The sequence below is a fragment of the Mesitornis unicolor genome, unplaced genomic scaffold (assembly GCF_000695765.1).
Source record: "Mesitornis unicolor isolate BGI_N332 unplaced genomic scaffold, ASM69576v1 scaffold5452, whole genome shotgun sequence".
Taxonomy (NCBI): domain Eukaryota; kingdom Metazoa; phylum Chordata; class Aves; order Mesitornithiformes; family Mesitornithidae; genus Mesitornis; species Mesitornis unicolor.
Genome location: NW_010167084.1, coordinates 79,597 through 105,152, shown reverse-complemented (window position 1 = coordinate 105,152; position 25,556 = coordinate 79,597). Strand labels below are relative to the sequence as shown.

The 25,556-nt window shown below is 52.6% G+C and overlaps 1 protein-coding gene across 1 annotated transcript; it reads right to left on the bottom strand.

Moving 5' to 3' along the window:
* Nucleotides 1-330: 330 nt before the first annotated feature.
* Nucleotides 331-25,319, bottom strand: BOC (BOC cell adhesion associated, oncogene regulated). Its single transcript, XM_010178554.1, has 18 exons — nt 25,235-25,319; nt 24,573-24,851; nt 16,479-16,625; nt 15,743-15,886; nt 15,137-15,430; nt 14,017-14,289; nt 13,071-13,369; nt 9,646-9,808; nt 8,632-8,742; nt 7,045-7,251; nt 5,865-6,046; nt 4,670-4,775; nt 4,361-4,483; nt 3,469-3,690; nt 2,827-3,053; nt 1,921-2,000; nt 1,089-1,282; nt 331-547 (listed from the first exon to the last, which is right to left on the bottom strand). Exons 1-18 carry the CDS (start codon nt 25,317-25,319, stop codon nt 363-365), a joined length of 3,321 nt encoding a protein of 1,106 aa, XP_010176856.1. The 3' UTR covers nt 331-362.
* Between the last annotated feature and the right edge of the window lie 237 nt (nt 25,320-25,556).

Sequence of the window (25,556 nt, the reverse complement as noted above, 5' to 3'; positions counted from 1 at the left end):
GACATGCCTTCCTGTGGGGGAGAGGAAAAGACCTTTTTGACAGCGTTATCTTTCATGCAGCCCTCGCTACAAGAGGGTGCTAAATCTTGGTGATGGCATCCCATGTCCTGCGATGTCTGTTGTGCTGCTGTTTCCATCTTGTGCTCCGATGAACAGCCCGGTTCCACGGATAGCTGCTGCCTTGTTTCTTGGGCCCTCCTATGACCTTGCTGAGGATGCCTTCTGTCTCCATAGCAGTATAAAAGGCACATATACATCTATATACAAGTGCATAAATATATAAATAGGGGTGTTATACAAAAATAAATACCCTTTCTCTTTTTCTCTTTAGAATAAGTCTTTTGCAAAAAGCAGCTTAGTCCCTAGCTGGTGGGAGAATGAGTCTCTAAGGGCCTCAGTGGCGGTGGGTTGCTGTTCAGATGTCTTGGTAGGTCCTGACCCAGAGATGTGATTACTGCATTCTGGGGATGGAGATCCCCTCTGGACTGGCAGCAGTCTAGTCTTTCTACTTCTTCAACTGGCACCAGGCCTAGGCAGCAAGGGCTTCCTGAAAGGCAGAGGAGTGAGAAATTATTACAAGGTATACAGAAAGGAGAGATACTGTAGCTTTCTAGTTGACAGTCCACTTCTTGAGTGCAGGTACCATTCTAAAAGTCCTGCGCTTGCACACAATAAGTTTGATCTATCCTGCAGGTGTTGATCAATGGATCAGATCCTAGGGAGATGGATTCACATAATTTTTCAGGGACCTTGTTGTTTTACTGGCAGTCTGGAAGATGCAAAATTAAGAAGGACTAAAGGACAGTGTCTCTGCAGCTAGAGGTGGGTATACGCCCTTCCAGCAGCATTCAGCTCAAGCTTTTGGAGAAATAAGAAATCTGTCCTCTAAAACTGCCTTGAGGCAATTTACAGTCCCCAGCTGCTAGTGTGGCCTTTCTGTGCTGCTGTCCTATGCAGTATTAAAACTGTTCTTGCACCATGGAAGCAAGCATGAACAGAGCCATCAAAAAAGGCTCTACAGTAAGATTTCTCTAAGATCAGCCTAAAACAATGAGATGAAGCAAACAAGAGTTTTCCAGACCACCAACCTTGGTGGAACAGGGGATCCCGTCGAGCATCCAGGCTAGGGCCTCCCACTTTGCTGCCCATCACTGGATGACGGAAGCCAACGAAGTGCTCTTGAAGGTGAGGACAGTCATCTTGTGGCGGAAGAAGCTGGTGAGTGGAGTCATCTGGGAGGCTGTAGAGGAAAGAGCGGTCTTCTGTTCTTGAGTTGGGCAATCTAGGAAAGCAGACAAAGAGGTTCAGTACTATCACAGATCTTTTCTCCTTGAAAGAGATGACCTGTGTAACATCTCGGCCAGCTGCATCAACGCAATGACACAGCCTTCCTAAATGAGAGGGAGAGCAGAAACTAGGATGTACTTGTGGGAAGGGAATGATGTCATGGGACCTGGTACCCACAATTCAAAATCTAGTGAGTGCTACAGGAGCTGGGAGGAGCAGTGCATCCCAGGGAGCATGGGATAACAGCTTCAGGTCCAAACAGTGAGACACAAAGCACCTGCATTTGGACTCTGGCTAGATTCTGGGGCAGCTGTTTATCAGCATCCAGTCATAGGTGCTAGTTTCTCTGATCCTACTTTTCAGTCTCCCACTTAGGAGCAGGAGGAGGAAAGAGGGCAGGCAGAAGTAGTCTTGGCCATCTCTAAAATTAAATTATCCTTCCCTCAATCCACGAGAGGAATGAGCTGTACAAAGAGAGAATTTAAACCAAGAAGGCCTCATGATGGAGCACAGCTTTGTTTCCCAAGTGAACTGGGACAGACAGGAGCATGCTGAGGATGAGCTTTTGTGAACAAGGAGTCCTGCAGGCCCTGCAGGGCTGTTCTACCCTCCCCTCAATAAGCCAGGACTAACCTGGAGGGCTGGTAGTCTTGCTGGGCATTCCCGTTCTGCAGCACTCTCGCCTGCAGCAAGGCGTTGGTCTCCTCGTGCGACTGGAAGGAGAGAGCAAGCTTCTTAGCAGAGCAACGCCACAAAGCAGTGTTAAGAGGCAGGTGGTGATCTGGGATCAGGGCCATGGGGCAGACTGGTGAAGCTCTTACAACAGAAGGCAGAGCAAGCTGAAACTTTCTTTTGCTACAGAGGACAGAGTAGAACTGAGCACTGAAAAAACTCACGTTCTGCAGCACTCTCGCCTGCAGCAAGGCGTTGGTCTCCTCGTGCGACTGGAAGGAGAGAGCAAGCTTCTTAGCAGAGCAACGCCACAAAGCAGTGTTAAGAGGCAGGTGGTGATCTGGGATCAGGGCCATGGGGCAGACTGGTGAAGCTCTTACAACAGAAGGCAGAGCAAGCTGAAACTGTTTCTTTTGCTACAGAGGACAGAGTGGAACTGAGCACTGAAAAACTCACTTCACGCTTACTGCAGAATCAATAGGGGATGATAACCAATTTATAGTCTCGGCTATGGCACTGCTTTGACCTCTGTTAGTATTTACACACAGAGTCCTCACAGTCCCTGTGAGCTTTCCTCAGGAGAAAGAGGAACCACTCCTGTAAGAGTAGCCTTTACTCCCTGCTTCCTCCATACTTATAGCCACTGCCCCAAGAAACCACCTCTTCACCAGTATTTTGGAGATCTTCCTGTTCCTCCCATGTCTCAGACTCCACTACAAAGGGGAAATCTCTTTTAAGAATGAGTCAGTCTTGCCACTTCTACGTGCTGCAAAAGGTGGTGTCAGCCATGTCTGGAGAAGTCCTCTCACTGCAACTGTGGCCTCCAGCCCATGTCAAACCAGCCATCAACCACAGGTGTGGACATACCTGTGGCACTTCATCTGCACAGTAATCTCGGAGCTTGGTGCTTGCGTAGCCAACTCCTGCAGAGGGGCAGATGCCATTCAGATGGGCCCCATTGGCATAGGGCTGCCCATTAACATAGGGATGTCCACTGGCACGAGGAGCAGAGATGCCCCTCAGAGGCACCATGGTGTACTGGCAGGATGATACCAGTAGCCCAGCTCCTGGGAAGCCCATGTCGATGGTTTGCTCTGCAGATGGAAAAAAAAGGAAGTCTGAGGCCAAAAGCAAAGGCAAAGCTGAGCTCCTTGAGGTGAGCTGCCAGCAACGATAGCGTTAGGCTGTCCTATCAGGCAGCTATTTTGGCACCCAAAGCACCCTTGGAGACAAATGGTGGAAAGGGGCCCTACAGGAAGGCAAAGGGAGTGCCCCTTTCCCCCTGTTCTAGTCCCAGGGTTCCTTCTTAACAAGGTAAGCAGGGCAAGAGACAAATGTTGGCCTTTGTCTTTATGGGGTTCCACAGAAAATTTGGGACTTGGCCTCTGCCCACCCTCTCCCTGCTTCCCAGAATGTGCAGTCCTCACATTTTGGGTGTTTGACCCAACTACATCCAGGGTCAAATCTAACCCGCAGGGCAGAGCGCATCTTGTAAATCAGAACCCTTACTTTGCTTGGACCAGGCTCTCCAAAGGCAAAAGGGGATGAAGGCCACGATGAGGAGTACGATAGAGCCCAGCACAATGCCTACAATCAAGTATGGCAAGTCGCTGGAACGAGCCACCATGGCTCCTGTCCCCAGGCCACTGTGCCCACCACTGAGTGGGGGCTGCTGCTGGGGGGGCACTGTGGAGGGTGGAAGACGACCTGGCAGACCAAGAGACTTCCGAGCTGGGAAGGGAACAGAGAGAGCATTAGACACAGACATGGCAAGTGGAAGGGCAGGCCGCTCCAGGGATGTCTATGCTGCTCTGAAGGGGACAGACTTCTACAGTGGCTTTAAAGAAGGGTTCCTGGACAACAGAGGATTTCCTAGATTGATGCACATTGCAGTACAGACAAAAACTTGGTGCTTGGCTTACAGATCTGCCAGGTTTCTGCGCTGATAAAGCAAAAGGAGAAAAGGAGAAAGGCTCCTCCAAAACGCCCACTTGCACTTCATGCTGTTCCTATCGTGACAGTGCAGCTGCTTGGAACACAATGTGGGACCTGCTTATAACCAAACACAGGAGTCTGGGACAGCAAGGGCAAGTTCTGCTTCCAGTCACAATCTATGTGACACTTAAGAAAACAAAAGGTAAATACTACTTTGGAGGCAACTGCAATGGACTCTGCCCAAGGGGTCTGTGAGTACTGGTACGGGCTATGGGTATATACACATGCTGAACAGCAGCATCAACAAAGCCATGCCGCTTCTCTCCAGTGCTGTCTCCATCGCATCGCCTGAGCCTGGATGGCGCACTGTGAGGCAGGGATGGTACCTGCCTTGCTGTGCTCTGACAGCTGCGAGCAGGGAAGGCAGCAGGCTGTGCTCTCAAAGGTGCCCTGTGAAGCTGGTTACCTTTGGTTTCACAGATCATCACATTGCTGAACTCGCTTTCGCCACCCTCGTTGAAGCACTGCATCTTAATGTCATACGAAGTCTCTGGCTGCAGGTGGCTGATGGAGTGCCAGTACCTATCTCCTGTGGACAGAACACACATACGGTGCCGTTAGCTTCCTTGGGGAACACGCAGCTGGCCCAGCTCTGCAGCAGTGCAAGGTGAAGCAGCCCTGGATAGCAGCAGCCTTTTGTGCACAGGGCTCCTTCTGGCTGTTTACTCTTCCAGGAGGACCCACCAGGTGGGACCAGTCTCCCAAAATCTCCTACCTTCCACCACATCCTTCTTGTAGTCACTGTCATTGTCACTGTCAGTGGGGCGGTAGTAGATGTAAAAACCGTGGATGGGAGTGTTGTTGTTGCTGGCTGGGATGTACTACAGAGAATGGAAGAGCAGAAATTAGCAGAGATGTCTGTGCTCCGTATTGTACTCATGGGGTTAAAAGGAATGGGACAGGAGGAAGACCCAGCAGGGGGATCTTCTTTGCATTGCCATTGTATTGGCACAGTAAGGGTGTCCTTCCAAGAGCTGGGTGCTGTTTTGTACTCCCACACCTTGCTTCTCTCAGGAAACAGACAAGCCATGAGTCCAGTCCTGTCACCCCAAGTATCCAGTACTCTGCTCCCTCTCAGCAGCCACAGCCAATGCTTCAGAGAAAACAAATCCTGAACTACAGCAGCTCTGCTGGGCAAGGACAAGCACACCTTCACCTTGACTCTTAGGCTCATGGCTTCCAGACAAATTGCATTTTGCTACAAACTGGTGACCGCAGGATTCTTGTGTTTCTGAAGACAGCTCTGTTCCTACCCCATCCAGGGTTGTACTGTCCCAGCTCCAAGTGTTCTTGCTGTCTTTCACCCAGTATTTTATCAACTACTGTTTGTGTTTAAATGAACAGCCCATCTTACACTGTAGCTATTTCTGGCTAGAAGCAGCTAGGAGAGAAGAGAGCAATGTGTCCCTCTGAAGAAGCTCTGAACTGCTGAAAACATTTGGATCTGGGCTTGCAATCCAAAACATCTTCCTATTCCTAAAAATCCTCTGGGGTGGACTGTTGTAAATTATTCTTAGCACTCAGGGCTGCTACCCAGCAAGTGACAGTAAAGGACATATCTGCTGGAAACTACTGGGACAGACAGAGGATTTCAGGAGCTGGGCCAGGATAGCAAGCAGCTGCCCTGTCTGTTGTTGAACTGTGCTTGTGGAACAAAATGGTCAAGGCCCTGAGGTTATCCACTGAAATACCTCCTCTGTACAAGGTTGGATGGATAAAAATGGTTTCCTAGGCTGTCTGACTTCCCCCACTTCTATGTGGCCCAAGCCCAGTCCCCCTTCACTGGAGGGAGCTATTGTATCCCAGATCCATTTGTGCTGGTGACAGGCTCCAGTGTGGTAACCTGAAAAGGTAGCACCTACACCCCTGCTTCCTGCATATTCAGAGATCTCCACCCCTACAAACCTTACCATCCACTTCAGCATGATGGTGGTCTCATTGATGGCATCTGTGAAGGTGATGTATGGCCCGGCCACAGGGCGCTCGTAGACTCGGTTGCTGTATCCAGACACCACATACGGCCGAGATGCCGCACTGGGCTCGCTCTCTCCCAAGATGTTCAGTGCCCGGACACGGAATTTATAGGACACACCTAGGGGGAAAATGGGAAATAAAAGAGTTGCATAGATTGGAGTCTTCCAAGACTCAGCACAGGTCTCACTGTGGAGAGTGGCTGCATCTTCTCCAGAAGGCAGAGAGCCTACAGAGAGGTTTTAATCAGAGTACAAGCACTAAATGGCCACATTTCAGCCATGTGCTAGGTGGAGCCTGCTTTTATTTGCCTTCCCCACTTCCTGAGTAGATGGTCCACAGGTCAGGTAGCAGTTCTGGAAGATGTGTGGGTGGATCCAGAGATGCCTAAAAGGATGCCCTGACTGGAAAGCAAGTATGATAAGGTGTCCTTCCTCTACTACATGGAAATTAAGTGCATAAACATCAGTTAAAAGCTCAAAGCCTACATAATTTTTACCCAAACATAGTTTTACTGGTCTTTAAGTTGAGGTAGATATGCTGCCCTTTTAAGCTGTCCAGCTCAGTGATGCCATCTTTTCTCATGTGAAGTGTGATGGGAATTGTGTGCTCATCTGTCTTGCCTGTGGCTAAGGAAAGTTCTATCCTCTCTAGTAAATGGCAAAACCAAATGCCTTTAGTAACTATATCCTGTAATACCTCCCTGAGGGAGGTCAAATCTATGGTGGTCTTTGCAGCTGGAGAAATTGGAGAAGCATCTGCAGCTTTTCCCCATGCACCTAAGGCTGCAGCTGGGGGGGCTTTGTTTTGCTCGCACATGGCAGGGCTAAGCATGAGGTGACAGATGGCTAACCACCCCACAGGGACCGCACAGCCTTCCTCAGACCTCCAGGACGCAGGGAGGGGAACACCTGCCTACCTTTCTCCAGGCCTGGGATTTCCACAGAGAGGCGTGAGGGAGGAATGTCACTTGTGGCCAGGACCCAGTCTCCTGGCTTCTTCAGTTTCTTATATTCCACACCAGGGCTAAGCATGAGGTGACAGATGGCTAACCACCCCACAGGGACCGCACAGCCTTCCTCAGACCTCCAGGACGCAGGGAGGGGAACACCTGCCTACCTTTCTCCAGGCCTGGGATTTCCACAGAGAGGCGTGAGGGAGGAATGTCACTTGTGGCCAGGACCCAGTCTCCTGGCTTCTTCAGTTTCTTATATTCCACACGGAAAGACTGGATGGGGAACCCGCCGTTCCCACGGGGGATCCAGGTCACGTAGACAGATGTCTCTGATGCCATGGAGATGGTTGGACGGTCTGGTGCCTCTGGAGCTGCAAGGGGCACAGAAGGGCATCAGGACATGAAACGCATTCCTCTTGCCCTGTCTAGAGGATCCTGTAGCTCAGAGGTGTGTAGGTGAAGGACTACCTGCATGGCACCCACCCACAAGCTCTTTAAGTCCTAAACACTCTCTACTTTTTGTCTCTTCATTAGAGCTGGCACCCCTAAATCCCCACTCCTTTCAGTTTGTGCCCTGCAAACATCTTTTACTCCTGCTTGCATCTTGCTCCTTCTCTGCTCCCAAATCAAGGATGAGACAAGGTTTGAAGTGTGTACGTGCATCGTGGGAGGGAGAGCAATGAAAGGTGTGGATGCAGGGCTGGAGACAGAGCAAAAAAGTGGAAGCAGTGAGCAGGAGGAGACTGAGAAGAACCCCCTGAGGAGGAAACAGGGAAAAGTTCTGAACTGTAGCAATTTAATTTGATAAGAAAACAATCAAAAGATGGAAGGGAAGGAGATGAATGGAGCTGTGGAGATGGGAGAAAAGGCAACATATGAGTCAGTGTGGGGGACTAAAGGAGGGGACTTCACAGAAAGGATAAGGATTGAAGGAAAGAATTTCACAGAAAGGATAATGGTGCTGGTGAATAGTAGTAATGGCAGACACAAGGTGGGAAAGAATGACTTGGAGTAACCAGTAAGGAAGGGATCACAGAATCGTTACGGTTGGAAAAGCCCTTTAAGATCATCAAGTCCAACTGTTATCTAACTCTGCCATGCCCACCTCTAAACCATGTCCCTGAGCACCATATCTGAATGGCTTTTAAATACATCCAAGAATGGTGATTCCACCACTTCCCTGGGCAGCCTGTTCCAGTCTTTGGTAACTCTTTCAGTGTAGAAGATGTTTCTCCAGTGCAGCAAAATATCCAAATGGAACACCCTGCACCCCCAGAATGGGAGTAACTACCCCCTGCCAGGGCTTGGCTGAGAGAGGAGGATGCCAGGGCCTGTAGGGACTTTTTTTTCCCTCTTTCTCCCTCACATTCTGCAAGCACCCATTGGTGCACAGCAGCTTTTTGATCCTGTGCATCCCACATTCACAGGCTCCACAGCAGGGCTTTCTGCACCCTCCATGTGAAACTCAGCAAGAGACACAGTTTCTGACAAGTCCTGGCATTAATGGGGGGGACAGGCAGTGGGATCAGCCTGCTCTCCTAAGAGAGACTGCCTGCCAAGTGTTGTAGCAGGTGTGTCTGAGAGGGACCTCTCCTCATCAGGAGCTAGAGACTACCCACCCAGCTTTGCACAGTCTTGCACAGTCTTCTTGAAGCAGAGACTTCAACCTCGGCACAGCCTGGCCACTGCCACCCACTGGGGATCCAGCACCCCTTGCCCTCCCTCCTTGCCCAATTCAGCAAGGGCCTTACGGGACAGACGGCTGTTGTCGGACTGGTTACTGCTCTGAGTGCTCGTGCCTGGGTCATCCCTTTGGATCTGCTGCTCTTTGCTGGCAACAATCTCTGGTTTGGGGCGCCGGCCTGTGCAGAAGCGAGAGGTGGTATCAGTGACATGGAGACATGGCTCAGAGCTGATTTCTGCTGAGATGAGCAAAGAAAATATTCCCAGCCATGATGCCGAGGTAAGTACTCTCTAGACTCAAACATCCCTAGGGGTTTCAAAGCACTCAACCTGCAGGCAGGAACTAAAGCTAAAGGGGCTGGTTTGCTAAACTGTTAATAGGTCTCCCTCATATTTAATTTTCTAAAACTTTTAATCAGTTTTCTTGAACTGTTGCTAGATTTCTGCTTGACAAGGTAGCAATTAGTGCTGGATGGGGACCTGAGGGGAGATGTGAGCAAGCCCACTCCCATGGGGAAGGCTGCTACAGAGGAAATGCCATTCCCCACACCTGCTGGAGACATGAAAAGCAGCCAGGGGACAGTGGGACTTAGCATAGACATTTGGAACATCTTTTTAGTGGCAAAGACAGCTCGGCACCAAGAAGGCTGCATGGGAAGGACTGAAGTGTGATTTAGTGCAAGACAAGATTTTAAGGGCAGATTATAGAGACCTGTCAGGAACAACCCCCACAGGCTGATCCTGTCTCCAGGCAGAGGAGGAATTAAATGACCTCTTGACATCCCCCCCAGACCCATTTTTTACGGTTCTGCAGGTGTCCAACTAAGACACTGAGGGAGGAAGAGACTTACTCCAACCCAGGCAGAAGGGGAGACCCGATTTTCCACCATCCCATTTCAATCCCATCCTCCACCTTCCCTTCTGACAGAGTTGCTCTAAGCTGAGGGCAGAAGGGTTTCCAGAGCAGTAACTGCCCTTTTGTGCTAAGGGTGGTGCCTGTGCCTCAGGGCTGGGGTGGGAGAACTCAGAGGGGTCCTACCCTGACTCAGAGCAAAACACCCAGGGACAGGTTTGACCTTTACCAGTCCGGAAGGTCACCATGGCCGTCTGCCCCTCGCCAGCACAGTTGTGAGCAGCCATCTCCACCTCATAGAGACTCCCTGGGTCCAGCCTGGTGAGGGTCAGGCGGTGCTGCGAGGCTGGGACATCCCTCACTGCCCAGCTGTCCGAGGCATTGGTGACCTGCTAAGAGACAAACGCAGGGGTCACAAATGTGGGGGCAAGATGGGCTTCTTACCTGCACTGAACTCAGAAACTCTCCTGACAGGTTGTGCATCAACCAGGGCTACCTTCCTTACCCAGGGGTCACTTCCCTGTCTGCAAAGGAGGGAGATGTTTCCAGCCTGATTTCACAAAGCTGAAGGGTTCAGGTTTAAGCAGGAGAAGTCACCAAGCACCAGGGTGTTTTCTTGACCCTGGAGGTTCACTCAGCCCTGTCCTGATGGCTGCTCCCCTCAGATACCACTGCCTCTCAATGTGCGCAGAGCTCTGGAGCAGGCATGGCCACAATGGCCAGCAGTAGCCAGAGGCTCAGTCTGCTTCAGGAGCCAAATCTCTCCTGCAGTCCAGCTGTTGAGCTGCTCGTTGAGACACCTCATCATATTCCATGGTATAAGGTACGTGGACACCACTTTGGTCATCTGGACCTAAATCATCTGACTAACAACTTTTTATCCAGTTTTATTCAGCATCACTGCTGGGGCTTTCTGGCTGAAATAAGGAACCGTAATGTTTGAGCAGAGGTTTCTGCAGGGAAAAGACTCTGTATGGCTGTGGCCCCCAGAAAGGCTTGGAAACACCATGTGTTTTTCGGTGATGCCCCGATGCCTCATGCAGAGGGGGAGGGAAGGCAGGACCTTTTTCCTTCTCCCCAGCTGTAAGGATAATATTTTTGGAGGCAAACAGGCAGGGCGCTGAAGTGACCCGGTGCCGAAAGAAGCATTAGCAGTGCAGGCAACGCAACAAAACGGAAATGCCAAGACTCTGCCGTATCATTCATCTTCTCCAAGTGTTTGACACTGACTGATTAATGCCTGCCTCGTTTTATTTTTACTCCTAAGCCCAAGGAGTTGTGAGGCCAGGGAGGGGAGCCCTAAAGTCTGCTCATATTCAGGAAAGAAAAGGAGAAATTCTGGAGAAACAAAGATAATGGCTGTGTGGCATCTGACTGCTTGCAAGCGGCCAAGATTTTAGGGGCAGCATAAAAGCAGGGGAAAAGAGACATCCACAGAGATTTTCCAGAGGAGAAGCAGACCCTTGTCCAGTACAAATGCAAGCTTCCTGTCAGTGGGGTTTACTTTCCTTATAGCCATCTTTCACACAAAGAGCCTTTTCTTTTGTTGCTGAATTGATTCCTTCCCTCTCTGCACGCATGCTTTTCCAGTCAGAGATGTCAAAAACAGATCACTAGATAACTTGATCCTAAGGATCTCTGATAGAAATACTCTTTCTAAACAAGCTCAAGGGTTATTTGGACTAATTCCTTTCCACACAATCCTTAAGCATCCCAAGAAAGAGTCTCCAGCTGAGAATTTGGACTACACTGAAAACATATTACTGCAAACTGCACTGACCCACGGTGACCTCCACTGCCCTACAGCCCCTTCCAGGTGAAGCACTGAAAAACAAATAAAATATGGACAAACTCCAGCCTGCAAGCTGAGATCGCAGGCAGAACTGGTAGTTACATGATACTCCACTGGGGAACAAATCTCTTCTTGGCAGACAACCAGAGCCAATAGTCTGGTGAGCATTTGGAATAATTTTTTTTTTTAAGCTTGCCATATTGTGTTCTTGTGTTGACATCTTCTGCCTCTGTTTTAAAGGCCTCTTTAAAGAGATGGTTAGCTGAAACCTTCAGCTTAAGTTTGTATAGAAAGAAATCAAGGATATTTAAGAATTACAACAGCCTCCTATTATACTATAATGTCCACATAATCAAACAATTCCAGGAAAACAGATATATATATTCACATAAAATTGAAAATGGTTCCTTGCAGTGACTGGGAATCCAAAACATGCTAGTTCTGGAATATACTCAAAGCCCAAAGCAAAACCTGCCTCTCTACTGCAACTCTGTGCCTACCCAAAGAAAACAGAATCACAGAAAGAATCACAGAATGTGAGGAGTTGGAAGGGACCTCTGAAGATCATCCAGTCCAACCCCCCTCCCAGAGCAGGGTCACCCAGAGTAGGTCACAGAGGAACACATTCAGGCGGGTTTTAAATGTCTCCAGAGAAGGAGACTCCACAGCCCCTCTGGGCAGCCTGTGCCAGTGCTCTGCTACCCTCACAGTAAAAAAGTTTTTCCTTATGTTTAAGTTGAACCTCCTGTGTTCCAGTTTGTGACCACTGCCCCTCATACCATCACTGGGCACAACAGAGAAGAGCCTGGTCCCATCCTCCTGACACCCAGTCTTTGGATATTTATAAGCTTTAATAAGATCCCCCCTCAGTCTCCTCCAGGCTAAACAGACCCAGCTCTCTCAGCCCTTCCTCGTATGGGAGATGCTCCAGCCCCCTCATCATTTCAGTGGCTCTGTGCTGGACTCACTGCAGGAGTTCCTTGTCCTTCTTGAACTGGGGAGCCCAGAATTGGAGGAAGTATTCCAGATGTGGCCTCACCAGGGCAGAGTATGTATGAGCAGTAAACACGTAAATTCAAGCCCCTTTTTAACTCACTTATCCCCAGCAAAATAGGAAGAGATGCTCTACACTTCAAACCCAAATTTTTACCTCAGCATTGCTTTGCTATTTAGAGAAAATGCTGGGCTCCAGCTCTGCCTGCACTCCGCCCATGGTGCTGAGAAGCACCACAGAGAACAGGAGCCCTCAAGCAGGGCTCTGCAGTACACCATGTACTCACATTGAGCCACCACCCAAGAGACACGCTCAGTAGTGCCTTCCAGCTTTCAGAATAAAGCTGATGCTTGAGGACCTTGCCAGAGGATTTAGCATGGCTATGACAGCTCCTCACAGTCACCGAGCGTGCGTACTTCAGTGCTGCACGCTTTGTGTCCTGCAGCCCAAGCCTTTCAAGCCAGAGGTGCCCCTGTGGCTTGTGCCAAGACAAAAGCATTGCAGATCAAGTCACTGCGCAATCTGCCCTCAGGACTTCCTACTTGTGGAAGCACACAACTGGGAATTGAAAGTGGAAGCTCTTCAGACTGGAAACACACGTGTGAGCATAGGCCCTCTGCGTACTTAGGCAGACCGGCACCACTATGGGCTCTCCTCGGAGCTTGACAAACCTCCTCTCACAGCCTGCGCTCATCACACCTCAACGGGCTGCAGCTGAGGAGGTCCCACCAACCAGCAACACCAGTGAGCGATGGGTGCCCCTGCCCCAACGCACCTGCTCAGGAGGTGTGAAAACGTGCAGTGAGGCCACCAGCCTGCCTGTGGAACGGCGCAGAGGAAAGATGGGAGCAGGGCGAAACAGTGATACCTTGCGATGCTTCACTACATAATAGAGGATGGGGGCTCTGCTGTCAGGCCGGGGTCTCCACACCAGATCGTAACTGTCCGTCTTGGATGTCCGGGGAGAACTGAGGATGATGGGGGCCTCGGCTGGAGACACCAGCTCCCCGTTGGATGTGCACTGCGCAGATGCTGCCAATGGCGTTGTCCCAGGCTTTGGCAGTCCAGCTTTATCCAGGGGCAGCTTTAAGGCGCTGTCCCTGGAAGGTGGTGGTGAAGGCTGAGCTGAGCCTAGCTGGGCATCTTGCACAGGGTTGAGTGTAGCTCCTGAAAGAGAAGGTGTCGAGGCAGGGTAAATGCCCATCCCAGTCTGCAGTAAAGGCAGAGCTATTGCCCCCTTGAACCTCTCAGAAGACCAGTGCTATACACCCCTTGCAGCACAGGTACCTTAGAGGTATCAGGTCCCAGGTGGTGCTGCCTGCTGTGCCACTCATAAAGGTGTTGGTAACAATCTCTCCTTCTCCCACTATAAACTTAGCACACCCCACTGGGGCCTCTCTGGGAACAGGCCTTGGCTGCACGGGGGCTTCCTCCTTCTCTGAAGTCCCTCTTATGCTGAAAAGAGGTGATACCTCTTTTACCCCAGATGAATCCACCCTCATCAAAGGCAGAGCTGAGTAAGCCATGGGGTAAGGCACTATGCCCAGATGTCCTGTGACTCTCATGTAGAGATAGCTCAAGTATGCACACATGGCACTGCACTTAGAAGCAGAAATGCTACCACCTGTTCCTACAGGAAGATATGAAGATCCCAGTCAAAAAAGCACTCAAAGTACCAGGTAAAAGGGAGGGAGCAAGGCAGCTTAAACCCAAGCAGGAGGGTTACACACCAATTTTCTTCTGCTCCCACTGCTCTTTCCATGTGTGTTAGGCTCTGGGATTGAATGGTCACAAGCTTGGAGAAAGGGACTCACCTGGCTGGGCTGTCCTCAGCTGCACCATGGCTTGCGCGCTGCCGACCTCGTTCTCCGCCATGCACTGGTATATGCCGTCGTCCTCAGGCCCCACGCTGACCAGCCGCAGCACCCTGCGGGACAGCCGGAGCCGGTGGCTGGCAGAGAGGGGGACAGCGTTGCGCAGCCACATGACAGAGGGCTGGGGGTTCCCTCGCACCTCGCAGGTGAACTTGGCGCTCTGGCCCCAGGGAATGATCTGCTGGGACAGCTCCATGGTGACCTCCGGGGGCTCTGTGTGGGGAAGAAACGCGGCTGCTGAGCGCCACTTGGCAGGGAGCATGGCACGGTCATGGCTTTGCACTTTCCTTTCTGGCAAGGATAAGGGCAGCGTGACGGATTCTTACCCCACTCCACCTCCAAATCCCACTCCCTTTGTCCACAAGGGTCCCACCTTTGCCCACAAGGGTCCACTTCATTACACCTCTCCTTCAGCATCCACATGAACTGCAAGGAGTGATGGCCCAAGGACATCTGCCCCTCTCAGGTGGCAGCAGCCACCAACAAGTCCCATTTTTCTGAGCTGAAATACTGAGCCTGCAAAGACTGCGCTTGTGCCAAAACAACAGATCGGCACTTGGATGAAATGCAATGCAATAAAACAAAGGCTTAGCCTCCCTAATGCTTGTGAGAAGGAGAAGGATGCATGGCAGAAATATCTACAGTGTAGTATCCCTTACATTTCCCACCTCACAGACAATGTCCCTACAGAACAGAGCAAAAAGCAAGTCAGTCTGATGTCTTTCCTATGGCAATGTGAAACATGTCTAAGAAGTGACCAGTCCTCCACTACAGAGTGAAGAGTTGAAGCAAACTCAGTGCCACAAATGACAAGAGCCTCGGCAGTGGAAGGGAGGATCCATCATCTCCAGCTCATGGTGGGAGCCAGAAAGAAGGAACTGCCACCCTCAAGGCAGAAGTCATCCCATCTCCTAGAAACTGGAGCCACAAGCAGGGGTTCACCTTACATTGTGGTTTGTCCAGGGAGAGGAAGAGTACAGCAGCTCTAGTAGTATTTTCCCCTGAAAACAGTGGAGAAAGTCCAAGCCCTTCCTGAAGCAAGGGCTACAGCAGCACTCACCGAACACCTGCACGTTGTAGAAGATGAATGCAGCCCCGGCCTCCCCAACCCCATTGTCAGCCGTGCAGCTGTAGGTCCCCGAGTCCTCTTCGTTCGTGGGGTCAATCAGGAGGTTGCTGAGCAGGAAGCGCGTCTTGTTGTACGCAGAGACGCTGGAGCCGTCTTTAGCCCAGGTGACCCGTGGTGGGGGTATCCCGCTGGCCACACACTCCAAGATGAGGCTTTGGCCCTTGGTGACAATGATGGTCTGAGCTTCCGGAGGGTAGATTATCCGGGCTGCCTCCGCTGTGGAGCCTGATGAGGAGAGGGGGAGATAAGAGGTGGGTAGGAAGGAAGGTGACTGGTGGGAAAGCAGTCTTGCTGAAGGGCTAGGGGCCTTTGCTTGCCCATCGCCAAGAACGAATCCTGAGGAGGTACGGCAATCCCAGGGCTGCACGCACATGCCCCCAAGAGCAGATCTTAGGGCTTCTGCTACTGGAAAGGAGTTTTCCCAGCAACGGATAATGTTGGTACACACACACAGAACCAGCTGCGGGAGCGCTGGTACGTGCTCCCAGGGCTGGAAGTGCTACAGAGAAGGCATACAGTGAAGGGAGAGCAGCTTACGTCTCACACGGAGCCTCTCGCTGGAGACCGAGGTTTTCACCTCCTGTGTCACGGGGTTGTAGGCAGCACATTTATAAGTCCCCTCATCCTCCTGGCTGGCATTGACGATCTGAAGGTTCCCGGATGGCATGATAAGGTAATTGTCTGCGGAGAGAGAAGAGGAGGTGCCACACGGTCACAAGATGTACTCCTACCCAACCTCCTGAAAGACATGCAGTGGACAAGTAGAAAGGGAAAAAACAACGCGATGACACAGACAGCACTGAAATGACCCCTTTTGGTTCAAATATCAGGGGGAGCAATGATGCAACGACAGAAGGAACAGAGCCTAAGGTGAAGTTAACTTGTCACAGATACATGCAGCAGATGGAGTAAAACTGCAAAATTCAGATCCAAATTTTAAGAATTCCACTGAATTCAAAGTCACCTTTATCCAGGCTGGTCTACAAGAATGCTGCAAGGACACAGGGAGACACCCAGTGAAGAGTGACACTGCACATCCCCTAATTCTGCTTCCTTCCACCTTATCACAAGCTGGTGTTACGGGTGGCTCCCCAGTCCCAGGCAGCAGGGGCATCGGGGAGACCTGGCAGAGACCCTAAACTAACCTGTGCTCAGACCAGCAGCAAAGGGACAATGAGGAGGCAGTAGGTAAAGAAAGCTACTGCTGGCAGGGAAGGGTAAAACTGAGGGTCCTAGGAGGCGATCCAAGGGGACAGACCCCTGCGGCACTCACCTCGAGAGGCCTCCAGCCACTCCTGCTTCACGCTGTAGCGGACCTGAGCCTTGGGGTGACTTTCAGGCAAGTCGCAGGCGATCACGGCTGTGTTCCCTTCGTCCACCTCGATCACATGCTGGCCATCGAACTTGAAATCTTTGAGATCTGCAGACACAGCAAATGACAGCGCATCTCAGTGGCCAGCTCAGCATCCCGGTGTCAGCTCATCCTCTCCCTGCGGGCCCGGGGCTGTTTCACTGCAGTACCGGCACAGGACTGCTCTGTCCCCAGCAGCTGGGGAAACTGGCCTGGTTTCAGAGCTTTATTTTTTTTCTCCTCCTCCTTCCTACAAAACAAATAACTTAAAACACAGCTTCTGGAGAAACTGACGGCTCTACAGCTGAGAAACTGGGTGCGAAAAATCCTGGCCTGAGAGTTCGAAATGAGCCAACTTACCACAGCACGGAAGGGCGGCCAAAAACAGTCCTTCTGATGCCTGCTATTTCAAACGTGGCTGCCGTCCTGCTGCTGAGAAGATAACCTTGTAGTCATAACCCAGGGAGCCCAGCCTGTGTACAGACATCGGGTGGCACAGTGGGAGAAGCTGTGTGAATGCTGGACGCTCCCAGAGCTGCCCTGAGCAACTCCGGCGCCTGAGCAGTCCCCATCTCCACTCTGGGCACTCTCACTCCCATCAAATACCTCATGGCCAGGTTGGTTGACCGTGACACTTCACATGTGCCCAAGCAGTGTCCCCAGTTCAAAACCCAGAGATGTTCAAGGAAAAGCAGCACCACCTCTACACAGCACAGCTGCCTCACCCTAAAGCAGCCATGAGAACACCCTGGCCCAGCACATCTCCGCCTCCAAGGCTGTGATGGGGGTCGCTCCCCTGGCAGGGCCAATGCGAGCAGCAGGACTGACTTTTAGTATTTTTTTTCCCTGTTTTTCAAAGCAGAAGCAGAGGACTGCGGTGAAACCCTGTGGATCTGTCAAGGCAGAGAGCACGCCAGCCTGGCTCTGTTGAGCTTCCCGAAGATTAAACTGGTCCCCACTCTCCCATGGCATGATGGCAAATCTTGCTGGGGCATTGCAAGCCCAAAGTTTGTCTTGGTCAGCCTCTGCTGGGAGGGAGGTTTTGTGCCAGGAAAACGTCCCGCACGCACATTTTTACAGTGCTATGCAGCAGCCCAGGCGACCACCAGTGACAACTGCACACCCCACGGTCGGTCACAAGTCACGCTGTCGCATCAGGGCTCGAGCCAGCCCTTCTCACCCGGGCTCCAGCGCTAACGCACTTCTCCTGAGCGGCACGCCGCTAAATCCAGACGAGACCGCATTTCCTTTTCAAAACCCCACGCTAAGGCAGTGCCTCGCGTCCGTCACCACGGCACGGCCATGCGCTGTCAACAGCTCCCTCGCCCCTCGAAACCCATGGCGGGACGTGGCGCCCGCAGCCTCGGGCAGTTTGGAGAGCTGGGGGGAGCGGGAGGGCTGGCGGCGGGCGGACGGCAGGCAGAGAAATGTGGTTTTGTTCTCTGGGAAACGCAGAGGCGCTCCAAGAGCAAAGAGGCAACTCTGGCTCCAAGCTTCTCCCACCCACAGTCACGGAAAAGTGACATGAAATTTCTCAAGCAGACTTTCTGATTAAAGCAAGATCCTTTATGGAGTTTAAATAAAAACCAGCTCTCTTGGCAAGGTGGCGAGAAAGCCTCCCCGAGCGCAGTGTGGAGGGGCTGCTGGGTGGCTGCCTGGGGAGCCAGCGTTCCCGGGCTCAGATCTGAGGGAAGAGGAGGAGGTTGAAAAGAAAAGGGGAGGTTTTGCAATGTCATAAAAATGATTTGCAGCGAACATGCTTAATACTTCTGGAATTTCTTGGCATCGTTCAATTAAAAAAAATAAAAATAAAAAAGAAGGAATAGGGGTGAACTCCAGAAATGTGATTAATCCTTTAAGACAAGCTGAGGAGGGGAGCCATGTTTCCACTGGGTATTAAAGCCAGATGAAGGTTAACTCTTAACTTGTGAAAAGCTGGCAGCGCCTCGTGCTCCTCCAGCGAAAGTTACTGCTGGGGAGGGGAAGGGTGCGGGGTATTCTCTCTTCTTTGCTTTTTATATTAGCTCAAGGAATAAAATACTAAGAGCCACAGAAATGGAAAGAGGTGGAGAATAGATGAGAGCCCAGCGTCTGCCTGCCCACATCACGCATATTTCTCCGATCAACAAAATAAAAACGAGCATCGGGAAAATTAATGTGCGCCTTGGTGGTCTGGATTCATCACAGCCAAATTAAGATTTCGGAGCCAAGGCACAGGCTCCAGCAATGCTGGCAGGGATCTGCACACGCACACATACACACACATGCACGCACAGACCCCGAGGAGAAGGGGCCCAGGAGCCTGGAGGAAAAGCAGAGCCATGGCCCCAGCCCAGCAGAGCCCAGCAGGGAGCACCAGGCTCTCGGAGATGGAAAAGGCTGTTTTGGTGCCAGGGAACCCTCACGTGCAGCCCCCAGATGGCAGCTGAGCCCACCGCTCTCACAGCCATAAGCGCTGCAGCCCCATGGGAGGGAGCAGGACCCCCGGCCCATCCTGCCTTCCCCTCCCAGCCTGGCTGTGGGGGACAAGGGGCAAAGCTGCAGATGGGTGGAGGAAAGGGATCCTTGGGGTGGCTCGAGGAGCAAGAACCGGACACTGACAGAGAAACCAGCAGGGGAGAGGGGACAAACATCAGGTGGGCACTGGGACAAACTATTTTCCAATACGCAAGTGTACTAGCTTCCTGCCAAACTACTCCCCGAAATTCCTGCTCCCCCACAGTGAACAAGACCGTTTTATTTGCCAGTGGATTTTGGCCACGGGCGGTCTCAACTGCCCCGCTTCCCGCTGGTACAGGCACATACGGCCAACCATTAATGCCAATGGGAGCTGATGAGGGGTGGCTGGGGGCACTACCAGCCCCATGGTGGGGGTACACCCTATGCGCGGATGAGATCCCCCTTCACACACCCCCTTGCACTTGGCACAAGCACAGCAAAACAGAGGCTGACATGCTGGGCTAGGGCACACAGTTTTGACACAGGGACTTCAAATGAGCTCCCCATGAGATGTGGGGAGTCACAAATGCTTCCCCCACCAGGCAGTGCAGGGAGGGGTGGAGGAGAGGGCCAGTGGTTGGCAGGATGCAGTGCTCGCCCCTTCAGCTGCCCAGCTGGCAGCAGCCTTGCCCCACGTCTAACATGCAATTTGCATTCCGGGTCTAACTCCCGCCACAGCTGGAAGAAACCACATCCCCTCTCCACTGGCTGGGTTTTCCTTTTCATACGGCAGCGCCCGACGTGCCAGCCCATGTCCTTGTCCTTAAAAGACACGCTTGATCATAGGGAAGCATCAAGTCCTCATCCCACCAGCCACCGGCCACGAGGTCCTGTGGACAGACAGACAGAGCACTGCCAATCCCAGCTGTGCCAGGAGAACAGGGCTGATTTTTTCCCCCTTTTTTTTTCAGTTCCCTCTTTTTCTTTGTTTAGAAAGGGGTGCAACCAAAAGCCAGTGCTTGTGTCCATCTGCGCCCTGCTCCGAGGCGTGATGGGGTGAGCCGGGGTGCAGGGAGGGTCAGCTGCGTCGCTGTCATCACAGAGGGAAACCAGCTGAATCCTAGGGCTGGGGGCCAAGCAACAAGGCAGGCGAGACAGAGCGGATTAAATGAATGGGAGACCATAAATAACTTTGGAGAAGCAGTAGTAAATGAAATGCCAGCCCTCAAGGTGAAAGTACTCCCTGCTACAGTGAAGGGTGACAGTGAAGGGTGAGGGAGGGAAGGACCCCCATAAGGGGAATGAGCAGGGGGACAGGGGTTCCCCAGCCCGGGGGGAAGGCACCCTCCACTAATCCCCCGTCGGCTGTCAGAGCAGCCCAGGGTTGTGGCTCTCGTTCCCTGTCTAGTCAGCACCACAGCAGCCTGGGCACCGGTGCTGTCCCCACCAGCCCCCTCCCACTGTGAGGGGACAGGCGCAGCCCCTCAACCTCCACCCTGCTTAAGCATCCCCAGGTGCAGCCCCCTCTCTGTGCCCCACTCTTCCATGTTGCCCCAGGCCCGTTACACAGCTCCGCTGGCTCAAGCAGCACCACCTGTGTTTTCCTTCTCTCCCCTCCTCACGCCACCTCTGTCCCCGGCGTCCGAGCCCCCCCCGCCTGCTCAGTAAATGCTTTTCCAACACACAGCCACCCTCCTGGGAGCCATCAGACGAGAGGCCCAGGCTGAGAAAAATGAATGTGGCCGTCTTCAGAAAGCAGATGCAAATTCTCAGGGGATGCCCAGCCCGACCTGGCGCAGGGTCGCTGCCCACGAGCGAGCACCATGCGCTTGAGGCCCAGCTTCCCCGCTGCTGCTGCAGAGCCAAGGGCTGCCCTCACTGCAGTGCCCACACAGCCCCGGGGCAATGGGCCTCCCGTGTCCCACAGCACCCCTGGGACACAGGCACCCCACACTCCTCTCGTCCCTGGCCACGTGGGATACACTGGAACAGGTGGAGGTCCTGTGGTGCACCTCTCGTCTGGTTTTTCGTTTGTAAATGTCACATCTGGCCGGGTCAGGCTCGCTGTTGTGGTCGCTGCACTGACCTTCCACACACACAGCTGAATGCTGCGCGTTGCACAGCTCTGGCCACCTCTGCCTGCTGGCTTTGCTCCAGCCCTGCTCTTCAGCTGCCCAGTGAGCTCCACCAAGGGCTCTTGACCTTACAAACCTTTTGCTGTTGCAGGACCAGCCCACAGTGCCGCATTCGTGTCCCTGGCGGATTTATCTGGCCCTACCAGAGCCCACTGCAGCCGTACCTTCCTCACAGAGCACTCCACTCAGGAGAGGGGCTGGAGCTGGGCTTCTGGCTTGATGGCAAATTTGCCACCTGCAACCAGACAGAGAAAATACCTTTCTCTTTCTTGCAGCTCTCAGCCTTATGGAGGTTTAAGGGCCTGGCTTGGGAAACTAGGAATACCCCTGCCCCATCCATTCAAGCTGTGCTGGACTCCAGCCTACCACTGCCAGGCCGAAGAGCTTGATCCTGTGCAGCATGGCAGGCCAGCAGCAATCGGCAGGGATTTACCTGCATCCATGTGCCACGGGCTGCCAAGGTCGAGTGTGGGGTCATGGAACACCAGGTCAGCTCTAACCGGACTCAGAAGTGCCCGAGTAACGCCTGAAGTGCTGCTCCTTTTGCTGCTTTAAGAAATCTTCCCCTTTCTGCAAAGCCCTCCTCCCTCCACCCCTTGGCTATACAACAGCTGGAGGAATTAAATGCTAGTTTCAACCAGCCCTCTGAGCCAGAGAGAGCAGAGATGGACTTGGCATTGCTGTGCCACAGACAGGAGAAGGAGGTATCGGTCCCAAGGCTACGCTGTGGCTGCCAGCGCAGCAGCAATGGTTATCTGTTTGCTGACTGTCAGCAAAGCACAAGGAGGCCCTGAGGGACCGGGCACGCACAGCCTCAGGCACTCTAGGGTGTTTCCTCCAAAGGAGGTAGAGAGAAAGGGAAGAGCCTAAAAGTTGGCCAGATGAAGTTATTTACATCCCTTGAAACCTAGCAAGACACTTTTTCCAATGACTCCAGGTCCTCTTTTAAAATAAACCTAAACCTCGAAAACATTTCTACACCCCCTTCCCTGCCCCACTGCTTTCATTCACACTGTATTCTCCCCCTGGTTCCCCAAAATAATTTTTGGATGAGGCTAACACTGCCAGAGGGTTTTCATTCAGCCCAGCAGCTGATCTGGAGGAGATGTATCAACTGTAATGCCAAGATGCCAGTGGCTTCCCTCTCCACCCCCAGGACCACGGTCCCCACTGAACCAGCCCTGCAGAGGAGGTCTGGAGCAGGAGTGAGAGCCCATGGCACATCTGCTACCATAGCTTTCAGACTCGGTTCCACCTCAAATCAGTGCCCCCTGTTATTTCAGACCACTGTAAAGCCACTGTTGCAAGCAGCCTCAAGCTTACAAACATGAAACTGGTTATTTGAACCACCCCAAAAGGTTTCCCTCCTACACCTTCAGCCTTTCCTGGGCTGCCCTCTCTCCCTCTTCACTTAGTTGCCAAGCCTTCCCCACGATGGGGCTATCTATCGCCCGAGGCTCTCTGGGTGCGTGGGACACTGCCTCTGCCATCCCCAGCTCCCCCTGAGGACAAGAGACCCAGGCAGCACAGCACAAGGGTGCTCCACAATGGATCAGCTCCTCGTCCATCCAACCTCTGGCTCTCGTTTCGTGAGTTCCACTGGACGGTGCTCCTGGCATCCCCTCAGTGGTAGCACCTTTGCCACGGCAGGGACCCAGGCACTGGGCGAGTCCCCCTCTTCTGCACCCTCATCCCCAGTTGCAATCCGGTAGCTGGAGGTGATTTGGCTCCTGGAGAGGACTGACGGACTGCTCAGCTGTGGCTCTGGTTCGTCCCGAGGGACATGGTGGGACCTGCTGGTGCTCTGGGCCCTGTCTCCCGCCCACCACTGATGCTAGACCGAAGCAGATCGATAGGTCAAACAGCCATGCTTTGTCCCAGCAGACAGAGCTGGGGGCGGTGGTTGGGGTGAGGGGGAAAAAAAAGGAAAGGGGATCAGCCTAAGAAGGAATGGGTCAGGCTGGGGAGCTGTGCACACCCTGCGCTCCTAAATGCAAACCATGCCCTTGGTAATCCCATCCACCTCTCCCCTCCTCTCCTTCCCTCTATCAGGCCACCAGCGCACACAGCCCCCTTTCTGCTCTGGAATGTGTTCTCCGAAATTTAACCTCGGCACAGGGCTCAGGCCAAATCCCCCGTCAGATTCGGCCCCGTGACAACCCCTCCCACCCTGCTTCAGAGCTCAGCAATCCTCTCCTTGCTTTCCCTTGCCTCCTCCTCCCACCCAGCCTGGCCAAAACATTTCACCCCTGATTAATGTGTCAGTGACAATCCAATAGCTCTTGGCTTTAAAGCAAAGCCAGCCCCCACTCTGCACAAACATCTTCACTTCTTCATTTTCTTAAGACCAAGCCCCAAACTCCCCCTTGCCTTGAAGATGAAGCCCCTTCCACTCCTGGGGGCTGTCACTGCCAGGAAATGGCGGTCTCTGCACACACTCGCTCCACCAAAAACTGCAAGGGTCTCCGAAAAGATCAGACTTCCCATTGCTTGAACAAGGGCTGTCCACACAGAGGCCCCCCTAACCCCCCATCTCTAAGCAGCCCTGGGCTGCCTCTTCTCAGATGCATTCAAATACAGCACTTTCTCACATTTGAGCATAACATCTGGCCAAAACCACGCACCCGTCAGCTAGGTTCCCCACTCTGAGATGCTCCCTCCCATGCACAGGTCTCCTTGGTCTGCTGCCAATGCCAGGGGGCAGTGGTGAAGAGGCGCAGGCAAGCTCAGAGGTAGGAGCAGAGTCCCTCGCTCAGAGCTGCAGCTCTTTGCTGTGATGCCACTGACACCTCCTGAGGAGACGACAAAGCCCCAGAAAGGGGGAGCACACCCCCACAAGGTCACAGCAGTGGTGGTGAACACAGCCTCCTGCCCCTGAAGGACAAAAGCCCTGTTACAAGTGCTTTCAGATACAGCCAGACCTTTCCTTACTGTGAGTGTGTGGGCTGGTATTTTGGCTCCTTTGACGAAGTCAGGGGCAACACGAGAAGGTGCAGGTCCCATCACAGCACAAACAGGGCAAGCGACTTCACTTTCTGCGGGTCAGAAAAGCAGCAAAACGTAGCACACACTGACCCAGTGCTGGCAACAGCCCTGCAGCACCAGCAAGTACTTTTCCGCAACCTCAATCAAGAAGTCAGCAACCAGATGAGGCAGCATGACAGTCAGGAAACCAACCATACACAAACCCCATTGCTCAGGTATTTCCTGTTCTTTGTGGTCTTGCAAAAACCATCACTGCAGGACAGGTAGAAGGACTTCTAGGGTCATGGCTGAGCCACAGCATGACAGCCAGTCCACCATCAAAAATGCTACCAAGTGGCCTAAGCCAAAGGAGCCCCTGCCTTGAAGTCAGTGTGAACAAATGAGCATGGAGGAGCCTCAAGGAGTGTGAGTGATGGGCCAAGCAATGCAGGGGACAGCAGAGGCTGAAGCTACTCACTAGCTAACGTGACCACTGCAGGGACGCTGGCAACGACTCCTTCGGGCACACGAGCAATGCACTGGTATCGCCCCACAGTGTGGTTGTTGAGAGCCATGATGATGAGCTTCCCTCGCTCGATGTGGATACCCAGCACCTCATCCGATCCAGCCAGCTCCTTCCCATTCAGTCTCCAGGTGAGGTTCACTCTGGGGGGGTCCACTACGCACCCCAGGCTGACTGGGCCCCCAAGCTTTTGGACAATGGAGGCAGGTTGCACAGTGACCTGCAGAGATTCACCTGCAGAGAGAGAAAGAAATGGGAATAAGAAAACTCTCTGAGACTCAACAAAAGAAAGGACAGAGAAAAAAAATGTAATGCCAGCACATTTTGCATTCCCCAACACTTCTGCTTGTGCTGCACCTTCCCCTTAGCTACACATCCATCCTAGGGCTTGGAGAAGGACACCAGCCCCATTTCTTCTTGGCACCTCTAGGCAGAGATGTCCAACTCTGACTGTGCCCGCTTCTCCTCTGGAGGAGTGTTTAAACCCAGATCTTTGGTCAAGGCTACTGAGGAAGCAGCAGAGAGAGAAAACAACTTTGTGCTTGAGGCATGCCTATGCTAAGCAGCTTCAAGGCAAAACACACATGAAATGGAACAAATGGGTAACAAAAACTCACTCAGTCTGGCAAAGCAGCTAGCGGCTGCAAGGATGAGGCAAGGAATGGGGGACATGGGTCTCTTCTTTCCACGTGTCATTGCCATCCCATGCAGTGTGTCCTGGGGCAGAGGCGCCCAGGGAAGGGTCCCATAAGCTGCCTCAGGGGATGCAGTGGAGGTGCAGCAGCGGATTCCTGTGGATGACAAGAGATATGAAGCATTAAACCTTCAGACTTCCCTCTGCTTTCCAGCCCTGCCTGGCTTCTCTACCAACATCCCTAAACCAGGGATCTACTGAACCGGTGGCCTGAGCAGGATGCAAGCACCGATGAAAGGATTTCT

Bases quoted from the DNA above. Each gene is read 5' to 3' on its own strand.
- BOC (XM_010178554.1), bottom strand. From the start codon at position 25,319: ATGGCAATGACACGTGGAAAGAAGAGACCCATGTCCCCCATTCCTTGC. The intron at 15,887-16,478 runs GTGAGTGCCGCA...CTCTCTCCGCAG, and splicing joins GTGGCTGGAGGCCTCTCGAG to ACAATTACCTTATCATGCCA. The intron at 15,431-15,742 runs GTAAGCTGCTCT...TCTCCTCATCAG, and splicing joins CGAGAGGCTCCGTGTGAGAC to GCTCCACAGCGGAGGCAGCC.